The sequence below is a fragment of the Etheostoma spectabile genome, chromosome 8 (genome assembly GCF_008692095.1).
Source record: "Etheostoma spectabile isolate EspeVRDwgs_2016 chromosome 8, UIUC_Espe_1.0, whole genome shotgun sequence".
Lineage (NCBI taxonomy): Eukaryota > Metazoa > Chordata > Actinopteri > Perciformes > Percidae > Etheostoma > Etheostoma spectabile.
In genome coordinates, this window is record NC_045740.1 from 27,199,205 (window position 1) to 27,211,182 (window position 11,978).

The following is an 11,978-nucleotide window of genomic DNA, read 5'->3' on the forward strand; positions in this document are numbered from 1 at the left end:
TGTAGTTTTTCTAACGTTACTAGTTGTTGCAACAGCTTGTGAAAAAAACTACAAAATTTGCAAGGCCGAAAAGAACGTTAATCTTGTGATTAAAAAAAATTGACGCTGTTAAAATGAGTTTGCATTAACGCCGTTAACTCGTTTAACTGACAGCACTAATATAAATGTAACTTAGGGTGTCAAACGGGCTTATACTATCCTCTCGTATTGATCATATGCTCCCTAGTTGCAGACTTTTTTTATACCAGTAAAAATTGTATCCTTCAATATAATATATCATGATAAAATGTGTGATTTACATCCCATTGTGAAGGTATACAGTATTAAATTCCCAATATAAAGCCAGCAGAGAACCTGTTAACTACGCTCGGTTACAAGTTCATTTTTTGTAAAGAAAAATACTTAATTTTCCCAATAATCTTACTGACGTTTTTTGTTGTCCTGATATTTGGTCCTACAGCATCTCATGTGTGTGAGCTTATTGGAGGACCAGTCTCTGGTGGTAGTGGAGCGGCCCCTGCTGAACATCATGGCTCAGCTGCCTGCACCTGTCCGGCAGAAGAAGTTTGCTACATAAATGAAGTGAAGGTGTCTCCGCTGGAATGTTCATGTCAGAGGAAAGGATTGTTACCGCAATGTGACTCTTGCATCTAAAATCATTTTCAACAAGTGTGTATGTGTCCCTTTTGTAAAAAACTAAAAACAAATGCTTTGATAAAGTAATAAATTAAACGTGTGTGTGTTTATTTTAACGTTTGTGTGTATGTATTTTTGTCACCCCACAAGTGTTCTATGGGATTGACGTCTGGCCACTCCATAACATCAATCTGGTTCATCTGGAACCAAGACTTTGCTGGTTTACTGGTGCGTTTTGGGTCATTGTCTTATTGACAGACCAATTTCAAAGGCATTTCCTCTTCAGCATAAGGCAACATGACCTCTTGAAGTATTTTGATGTATTGAAACTGATCCATGTTCCCTGGTATGAGATAAATAGGCTCAACACCACAGAATGAGAAACATCCCTTTTCAGTACATGTCTTTTTTCAGCAATGGGACATTGCGGGGGCTTCTAGCTGATAGCTTTGCTTCACATAGCCTTCTTCTGATCACAACAGTACTCGGCTAAGATTATTTTTTGGGTTTTTCCACACCGTTCAGACTTCGGATGCCATTTCAAGGCATTTGCAATCATTTTGGATGAGCAGCCTGTACTTTTCTGCACTTCTTTATGTTTCCCCTCTCCAATCTACTTTTCAACTAAAGTCCGCTGTTCCTCAGAGCAATGTCTGGAATGACACATTTTATATGACTACAACATTTACTAGTAAATTATTTACCATGTAGAAATATCACTTATACCAAAATTATGATTTGAGGTTAGTGATGTTGGACTGCTATTATTTTGAACACACTACAAAGCAGAAAAAGGGGCGGTAACCTTCCCCCTTACGACCTCATAAAGGGAAAGATTCCAGCAATATAACAGCAACATAAATAATTTTAAAATAATAGTCACAATGTTAAAATATTAACTGTATTTAACTGAACAGCAATATTCACCTGTTGTATTTTGATTGATGATAATAAGGTAAACCCACTGCTGAGTGAACATAAAACCATCCAGGATTAATAAATCCTGGCTGTTAGGCGGGTCGGGACCATGCTAGTTGTGGAGATTAAATCTCCATGGTAATTTAGGTGCCTCTGCTTTCGTGCAACCAAGTCTAAACTAAATTCATCCAGGATAACTTGAATAACCCGGCTTAATCCCTTATCCTGGTTTCGTGCAACAGGCCCCAGGTTTAATCCCTTATCCCTTTTGCTGCTTGTACAGTATATATAAATAAAGAGAACAGGACACACCTTTTCTTTCTCTTCTCTGATTCATTCCATTTAGTTTTCTCTTTTTCTTCACTCACAATGTCACTCTGTTGAAATAAGCACACATGTGATAGGGTTTGTCACGTAATGGACCCGTGCGCTGACGTGTACTAACATGTGCAAGTGGCACGATATCTGGCCAATGAAACATGATTATTATAGCATTTCAAGCGAGCTTTAAATCAAACACAACTAAGCCACACAGCGCTCCACAAAATAAACAAAATATTGCATAGTTTCAATATATCGCGATAAATTCAAGTTCAAGTTCAGAATTTATTGTCATATGCACTTTAGTACAACTACCACAGCAATGAAATACAGTATGCCCTATTGCACTCTCTCAGCACCAGTCAACAGTAACAATCAATAACAATAATATAGTTTAAAAACATAAAACCATTTAACCACCACAGTAAACAGTGGCTGAGTGACTAAATACAGACCCCAGCCCTCCTTCCTGCTGTGCCATCCTTCAGTAACCTTATTACCTGAGGATAAAAACTATCCCTAAAACGTGATGTACGCGTTGGGATACTCTGCAAACGTCTCCCTGATGGAAGATGGGAGAAAAGGTTGTGTGCAGGATGACTAGAATCTTGCATAATACTATGTGCCTTCTTAGTACTATGTTTCCAGTAAATATGTTGCAATGGTTCAAGTGGAACGCCAATGATTTTAGATGCAGTTTTGACCACCTTTGTCAGAATATTACGATCATGTGAAGTAGCCCTACCAAACCACACTACAATGTTACCTGTCAGTATACTCTCAATTGTACAACGGTAGAAATTCTGTAGAATATTAAGAGACATGCCATCTCAAAAAAATATAGCCTCTGATGTGCTTTCTTAACGACACATCTGATATGAAACGACCATGTGAGGGAGTCTGAAATATGGATGCCTAAGAATTTAAACGTGTTGACGATTTCAACAGGAGAGTTGTTAATATAGACAAGTGTATGTGTGAGTTTGTTCTTCCTAAAATCTATGATGACCTCCTTAGTTTTCTCCACATTAAGGGACAAATTATTTTTACGGCACAACTTGATCAAATTACACACCTCATCCCTGTAGGCAGTTTCATTATTGCTGTCAATGAGTCCTATCACAGTAGTGTCATCTGCAAATTTCACAATACTATTAGTGGGATGTTTTGCCATACAGTCATATGTGTACAGACTATATAATAAGGGACTGAGACAGCAGCCTCGGGGTGCTCCGGTGTTTAGCACTATACAGCCTGAGTATGTAGTGCCAACTCTAACTATCTGGGGGCGACCTGTTAGAAAATCCTGTATCCACTTACAGATGGAATTGCAGAGGCCCAGGTCTAACAGCTTAGATGTTAAGATAGAGGGTCTGATGGTGTTAAAAGCACTACTATAATCAACAAAAAGCATCCTGACATATTTATCCCTGCCCTCTAGATGTTGACACACAGTATGTAATGCCAAGGATACAGCATCATCCACAGCCCTATTTGATCTATATGCAAATTGTAATGGATCAATAGAGACAGGTATGCTGTTGTTGATATATGTTTTCAGAAGTTGTTCAAAACACTTCATAATCACAGAAGTCAATGCTATGGGTCAATATTGAGTTGTTATATCTTGCACCCTGTGTGTGTGTGTGTGTGTGTGTGTGTGTGTGTGTGTGTGTGTGTCAGACATGGGTCTTTAAAACCGCTTATGGTAGAGAATGTGGTCAGAAGACACCATAGGTTCACCCTGGGGATACTTCTTATTGAGTTTTTAATTTTGTGTGTTAAAAGATGTTAAAAAAGAAGTGATTAGACAATCTAAGGGGAGTTATGTAACGTAAGGAGATCCGCAATATATAAAGGGGCCAATCCATGTAATTCCTTAAAAACAAGTAACAGTACCTTAAGTTCAATTATATAATTGAGTGGTAACCAGTGAAGAGAAACCAATATTGGGGAAATATGATCCCTCGTTCTGGCACCAGTCAACAATCTAGCAACGCATTCTGGACAAGCTGCAGGCGTGAGAAAGATGATTGGGAAATCCCAGAATACAAGGAATTGCAGTAGTCAATACGAGAAGGAATAAGAATAACAGTCTCCAAGTCCCTTTGAGAGAGGAAGGGTTTTATACTCACACACACACTCACACGCAGGCACTTTCTCTGATTTAGAGACCCGCATGGACATTTCACTGCCCCTCTAACAGACCTGGTAGGCTATGTTGCATTTTAAATGATCTATTAATGTATGAGTGTTTCATTTTGTCTGTCTTGACAGTAAGGCTTTTACATGAGGAGTTAAGCATAGCAAGAGGCAGTAATACATCCCAAAAAGTGAGAAAAACCCATACAGATGCCCAAAAATCACATTTATTAATGTTCAAATGACAAAGCACTCTAGAAACGTCAGGACTTATGACTCTGCCCATCAAAAGCAAAAGAGGAAGTAGTGGGACATTGTTATAGAACTACAAAGTCCACAAGGGGGAAGTTGAGGTGATTGGATATGTCATCAAAATTACTGTTTGTATCCTGTTTCCTTTTTCACCGTGACCACAATCATTGCCAAAGCACGATCAAGCGGTTAAATGAAGGGAAAGCACACAGTGGTGAGAGTGTCAAAGTTAAAAACGAAAACGTGGACGACACCCAAAAACAAGTTCACGGCTATTTGAATGCACACAAGGCGTGGGTTAGCATTGCTAAGCGTCTGTCCTACAGACATGACATGATTGACAGGTTTGTCGTGTAGCCATAAATATCTTAAAAATATTCTTTGTAAATCTTTACAATCTTGTTGCACCATCCTGTTTTTTTGTTGCCATTTTCAGCATGTAGCTTGCTATTTTGATAGGTTGTTGTTTTCTGAAGCCTACAGAGTTGGAGAACGGCAACACACAGAGAGTGGAAGGTGGGGAACATCCCACAATTATCCTGGAAATGTACAGCACATCTGTTGATCCAGACCAAATAACTATTTATACACTATCTATTTTAAATACTTTTAAACTGTTTCTTTTTCTTTCTTTTTCAAGCAACAGAACATTTTAGACAATGGACCTGGGAGAATTAGTTAGTTAATTACATGTAAGTTAATAAAGATGAAACAAAATAAATGACATAATTTAGTGAAATAAGTTTATACATGTTTATAGATACATAATTTATGTTTTTGTTTATGTAAGAGAGAGCGTGTGTGTGTGTGTGTGGGAGAGAGTTACACAATCTAAGAACAATCTAAATAAACAATGACACCCGGCAGCGCGTCACAGTGGAATGTACAGTACATATACAAAGACGATAACAAAGACTTTATTAAGCGTCAGTGCCATTGACATATGAGCACAAAGGTTTGCTAATAATAGCTGACACTTAATCGCTTACAAAGGATACGTGGCATTGTTACGGAGCCAGCTATACAAACCTCAACAGAAGAAGATGACGAAACGCTGCTTGTCTAGGGAATGCATTGTGTCAATGATGGTCCCCACAAAGATAGTAAGACGTGTGTGTGTGTGTGTTTTCAATTACTCTTTTCCTCTTGTATTGCTTTATGAGTATTTCTTATGTTCTGAAAATAACACACCCCCATCCACACACACACACACACACACACACACACACACACACACATAGTAATATGTAAATGTAAATGTAAATGTAAATGTATTTTATTTTTATAGCACTTTACAACAACAGATAAGTGAACCAAAGTGCTTCACAACATATAAAACCACAGATTTAAAACAACAATACACCACTAACAAAAATTACAATAATGAATGAGAAAAGTAAGAAAAGATAAAAAAAAATAAAAACAATACAATCAATACAAATGTGCCATCACATTACTAGGTACCTAAAAAGATGCGTCTTAAGTCTTGATTTAAAAAGACCCAGGTCCGTAATGATACGCATCTCACTGGGCAGCTTATTCCAGAGCTTAGGTCCAGAAACCGAAAAAGGTCACCCCAGTGTTTCAGTTTTGACCTGGGCACTTCCAACATGAGTTGATTAGATGACCTCAACGTCCTACCACAATTACGAATAGTCAGCATGTCTAAAATGTAAGATGGGGCAAGGCCATTAAGAGCTTTAAAAACAAACAATACAATTTTATACTTAATTCTAAAGTGTACCGGGAGCCAATGGAGAGAATAAAGAATCGGAGTTATGTGGTCTCGTTTTTTCGTGCCCGTTAACAGGCGGGCTGCTGCATTTTGGACAAGTTGGAGATGGTCAACAGAGGACTGGGAAACACCCACACACAGGGCATTGCAATAGTCCAGTCTAGAGCTTATTAAAGCATGAATAGCCTTCTCAATATAAATTGTCTTACTCAGCATTGTATATAAATATATCTATGTATCGAACACTGGTCTTTAAAAAAGCTTATGGTAGAGAATGTAGTCAGAAGACATCATAGGTTCACCATGGGGATTCCCAGAAGGCATGGCTTCTTTTTAACATTTGCAAACATATAATCTAATAAAAGAAATGCAGGTAGATTTGTTTTTATTTCCAAGCCTGCACGTCTTTGAACGTCTGATCTGAATAATGTAAATGTAAATGTGCTGTATTTATATAGCGCTTTTCCAGTCTTAACAACTGCTCAAAGCGCTTTTACATCTACAGGAAACATTCACCATTCATACACATTCATACACTGTGGCCGGGGCTGCCGTACAAGGTGCCACCTGCTCATCAGATAAACACTCATACGCATTCACACTCCGATGCGCAGCACCGGGGGCAACTCAGGGTTCAGCGTCTTGCCCAAGGACACTTCGACAATGACTGCAGGGGCGGGGATCAACTCATCGACTCATATGGGTTATAAATACTGATCATGTTGGTAAAGGAGTGTGGAATATTTGGAGAAGTTTGGTTGTCAGTTGGCCAAAGAATAAATGCATCACTGCCAGACTGTGTCATGCTCTTTTGCTGTAAAATGTTTTTTACACCGACTTAATATAATGTGAAAACATGGTTTGACATAACAGATGACAAAATAACACTAGGAACCGCACACATACATGATACTTGTGTACCTGGATCTATTGCCCCATGCATGCTGGGATGCTTTCCAACACTCATACGCAATCATAACACCTGCAAGTGATGAATGGTTTTCAACTCTCTACTCATGTTTCCTTCGTTTCAACATAAGAGTGCACTGTTCTCCCAGTCTCTTTGGCATTCACTAAATGTGTCTACAATTTTACCAGCAAACTGGGATCAGAAAACAAGACGGAACTTGAATCTCTGTTTAAAATGTATGTAGTCACGTGTCGATAAGTGCAATCGACTGTTGTCTTTAGCTTCTGGTACTCCCAGGTGCTGACAATGATTGATTCTGCAACCAGTGGCAATCCCATATCTCCACAGTCTGGGACCCAACCCTACCTATTGTGTCTTTACAGTGTGACTAAAATAACAAGTACCCACCACAATTTAAAATAGAGTCAAATTATCATTTATGGGGAAATTTAGGAATGTAAGCTGTATATAATATATAATTTTGAATGGATTTTTGACTTGGAGTGATTTCATTGAGGAAAACATACTGTAGGATGACATCTGCTAACCACATAGACTGTATCTTTGGAAGCTTTACTGTAAGTCAAGGACCACAATAGAAATCAGTCTTGGACTTTGTTATGTAATCTGTCATTTGTCATAGTGTGTGACTATATGTCCTCGTAATGTTAAATAAACATGATTTTTGTACCACTTTTAGACCACACACACTCACACCAACCTACAAGGTTACTAGACAATGATACCTGGAACCTACAAATCCTGTATAAATAGGTCTCACGTCCCAGAGAAAGTCATGCGTCCCTAACAAGCTACCAACCTAGTAAACCTGTCCTTTGGACCTTTGTCCAGCCTTGCATGTTCTAATATCAAGCTTTGAATATAAAAAAAACAGAAGCATTTGTTTTATTTCAAATATGTTTTCTTTATTTTGCTTCAAAGAAGCTGAACATTTAGTCTTCATCAGACTTATTAAGAAGTCCCACTGGGACAAAACCTGCAAGATATCCGATATGAATAAATACAAAGTTTTCCTTATTCACTCATAAGCATTCTAAAGCATTCAAATGCCCAAAGATTTCACACACAAATCCAAAAAATAAATAGATAATTATTCAAATATTATTAGTGGTTAAATTATTAATTTACAAAACTATACAATAGCTATTGTGTTCGATGGCAAGGCCATCAATATGAAAAGTAGTCAAATGCGCAGTTTACATAATAGCTGTACTTGGCAGAGCTGTAAACCTGTCAGAATAGAGAGCACGCAGCCTATAAAGACCTACATAACACACATTATAGACCTATCAATTATGATAAAAAATAAATAAATAAAGGCTCATGTACCTTTTGACTCTTAATTATAAATCCAAGTTTAACTCAGAGAATCAGAGAGCATGCTGGACCATTGTTCCCTATGTAGGACCTGTAACCCGCTGAGTTAGACTTTCTAAAGAACTTGATGCATTTTAAAACAAACACAACGTGAATTGTAGTGTGTCAGTGTGAAAGCCGGTCTGGATTGGACCCCTACTGGGGGGTGATTTTGGCTCGGAGGCAGGTACAGCCCACAGCTACATCAACAGTAACGCGCTTCAAATAGTATTTCTTCCCATCTCTGCAGGGCTCCTTTTTGAGAAACACCTTTTTCTGGATCACGGGGGATGAGTTGTAGTCGTGGCTCTCCATCGGCTGGCTCTTGTTTTGGATCAGGATACATCCTAGACACAGGCACCTAGCCTCGGCATAGGTGGAAGGGAAGTGATCCTTCTTTGGTACCAGTCTGAAAAGGAGCAGAAAGAGGCAGTGAGCAGCGTGTCCAAACACAGGGAGGAGATGGGACATCCAATAAGAGTTTGCCGGAGGGTATAGGGGCCTATTTCAAGAAAATGTTACATTTTTTAAAGAATTTTAAACCATTATTATTAACCTATCTGAGTAAAGATGCAAAGTTTACATAATTTCTCATTTTTCATCATTTCATCATTATTACCATATATGTCTAAAACGTTGGAAAAGCTAGAGCAACTAATAAATAAATGACATTCAGAAAAACTTTAAAACCAAACTTACTTTCAACTACAATCAGATTAGAGAAAAGTAGATAGATAGATAGATAGATAGATAGATAGATAGATAGATAGATAGATAGATAGATAGATAGAGGGATGGATAGATGGATAGATGGAGGGATGGAGGGATAGATAGATAGATAGATAGATAGATATATAGATAGATAGATGCTTTATTCATCCCAAAGGAAATTTTAGGCATCCAGTAGCAAGACAATCATAACACAACAAACACATCTACACACATACATCACACATAATACTACTACTACTACTACTACTACTACTACTACTACTACTAATAATAATAATAATAACAATGTATACTTTGTTAATCCCGCAAGTGGAAATTGCAATTTACACAGATTACACACACATCACACATACATTAATATGAATACACTGATATGCTTTCATGAAAATGTAACAAATTTCAATGTTAAAATACTTCTTCTTGTACACCAAAAAAAAACTTTTTCGTTGTTGTTGACGTTTAAAAAGCAGCTGAAGACTCACCTGTTTATGGCTTTTGTCTCTTAGTTGTACTTTTGTTTGTTTTTAAGTTTTTTATTTTCATTTTCATTATTTTATCTATTATTTTGCTTGTTCATTTTACTGTCATTGGGTCTTATTTTAAACCATTTTTATATATAATATTCTGAGTATAGCAGAGGGTTGTCATTAGGAGTTCATTTAAAACAGTTATATTATTTGTTGATTTATGTTTCTTTTACATTTAAGACGACGTCCTCAAATGTCCTGTTTTATCCACAACTCAAAGATATTCACTTTAATGTCACAGAGGAGTGAAGAAACTAGTAAACAGTCACATATAATACACTGGAATCACAGAATTTTGACTTTTTTTCCCATAAAAGAATAAGTCAAACTGAACAAAACTCAAAAAGTTGGAGATTAATTTAATAGATGATAACTTGTCTCAGGACCCCAGCCCACTGGGGGGCCCGGCTCCCACAAGGGACAATTTTCCCAATAAATCAAGAACAATTTACACTGCAATAGCTAATTTGCTAGATTATAAACGGCACTGTGTCACCTACTGAAAAAGATGCATTTAAGTTATTTTAGGAAATATGCACAGGATGCAAAATGGATCTGAATACAGTTCCTCCACTGAGTCCCTAGTGCCTAAAATCCCCAGTGGTTGCTGCCCTACAAAGTTTAATGACAATTTTTTCTAACCAAACAGACAAATCAAGCTCCTAAATGTAACAATAGAGCTCTAAGAGGAGGACTTTGGAGCATTACTGGACTATTGGAAAGTTTCGGACTGCACGTAAACAGGAAACAAACCCTCTGGTCAGCCACAAACAGCCAATTAATAGAGTGCAACAGTGAAGCAATTCACAATATTCCCAGTGGATATGTGGCAACACAGCTGCAGTCATTAGATACACACGTAACTACAGAGGACTTTCCCTTTTTTCTTTTCTTTTTTTATAGCGACGGGGTGTGGCGCATAGTAGCGCGTCATCTGCGCTCACATCCTATGACCAAGTGCACAAAACCAAATTAATAAGGTGAAAATGATGCACGGACGCAAATTGTTGTGCAAATCTTAATTTTCCCCCTGATACTTCATCATTCCGAGAAGGTTACGATGCTGAGACACACCTGGTGTGTGTGGCTGCACCATTCCATCACATGCAAACTCTTGCTTGCGCCAATCATCTTAGAAAGGTTTGCTCCTAACCTGACGTGGGCCTATAACAACTCGAAGAACGTTTTGGAAATTTCAGAACAAAATGGACTCATAGTGATACTTTTTTTTTTTACCTTAAGTTCTTATCCAGGACGCAAAATCACCACAGCACCACAATGCCAAAGTTCATCCTAAATACCCAAAGAAGTATTTCCATCCTGTGCCCTGGGGCCTGTCTGACATTTTTTAATCAAATAACCGTGGAATGCGAGAGGATGCTACTTACTCGTATCTCCAGGGAGACAGGGACCTCTCGTGGAAGTGCTGAGGGAAATACTCCACGGGGCAAGAGACAGGTGAGTCAGGGGCCGCGGCGACCCGGGGCTCCACGAGCTTCGGGTAGTGGGAATTCAACTTCCTCCAGGCTGCAGCCTGCAGCTCGTGGTCATCATAGCACTTCATCCCGTACGTCAACACGGGCACGAGTAGAAGCCCAAAGATGATAATCTGTGGGGGGGGGGGGGGGGGTGGACAGAAAGTCAGAAGGCAGCTGATGGGATGGAGAGAGCAAAGGAGAGAGCAGCAGTTCTGTCTCTCTGTGGATGGCACTCACACTCACCTGCTTCATGGCCACGCTCTGTTTCTTCTTCGCGTCTGGCTGACTGTTAACGAGGGAACCCCTTTTGTATTGACTTGCAATCATCCTGACCGGTCCTTTTATTGAGTCGGTGCACCTGGGGAAAACCGCGGCATGAGGAAATGGAAACGGTTTTTTTTTTTTTTTATTTTTTTTTTTTTTTAATACTTTACTTCCTCTTTCTAAGTGAAAGTACACCAGTAGGTGTGAGGGATACTGTGTTGTCATGGGAAGGCATCGGACCGAGGGGCAGGCCAGGAATTTTTGGCACACACGCGCGCGCACACACACGCGCACACACACACACATACACACAGGATCTGAGAGTGCAGAGAGGCTGACGCCATACAGGAAATATGCCGTGTTGAAACCAGAGACTGTTGCTCACAGTCTACTTTAAGAATGCCCTCTTGACCTGAGAACCAACGTGAGGCAATAATCATCAGAACATCAACAAGTCTTTCACTGGCTGTCTCCTAGGTAACCTTTGTGTTGTAGCCATAGGGACCCCGAGGATATGTCCCCCTAATATTTAGAAGAGGCTGATTTGTCAACAATCTGACAATTTGACAACCCACTCTCCAAAAGAAGTCAAAATTAACACTTTCATGGCTCAAAATATTTTCATTTTTTCATTTAATTTCATATATTTATTATACAGGAAAGTTAGAAAAAGTAACATTACATTA

The 11,978-nt window shown here is 38.7% G+C and overlaps 2 protein-coding genes across 2 annotated transcripts in view; one reads left to right on the forward strand and one right to left on the reverse strand.

Annotated features, from left to right (window-relative positions):
• The window catches only part of utp4 (UTP4 small subunit processome component), a 14,180-nt gene extending 13,447 nt beyond the window's left edge, over positions 1–733 (forward strand). The window contains 1 exon segment of the mRNA XM_032523328.1: positions 461–733. Within this exon segment, the coding sequence (XP_032379219.1) occupies positions 461–577 (117 nt within the window). The 3' untranslated portion in view covers positions 578–733.
• Positions 734–8,306: 7,573 nt separating this feature from the next.
• il17c (interleukin 17c) lies at positions 8,307–11,355 on the reverse strand. The gene is made up of 3 exons (XM_032522561.1): positions 11,272–11,355; positions 10,939–11,159; positions 8,307–8,700 (listed from the first exon to the last, which is right to left on the reverse strand). The coding sequence occupies exons 1-3, from the start codon at positions 11,353–11,355 to the stop codon at positions 8,448–8,450; spliced, it is 558 nt and encodes a 185-aa protein (XP_032378452.1). The 3' UTR covers positions 8,307–8,447.
• Positions 11,356–11,978: the final 623 nt, after the last annotated feature.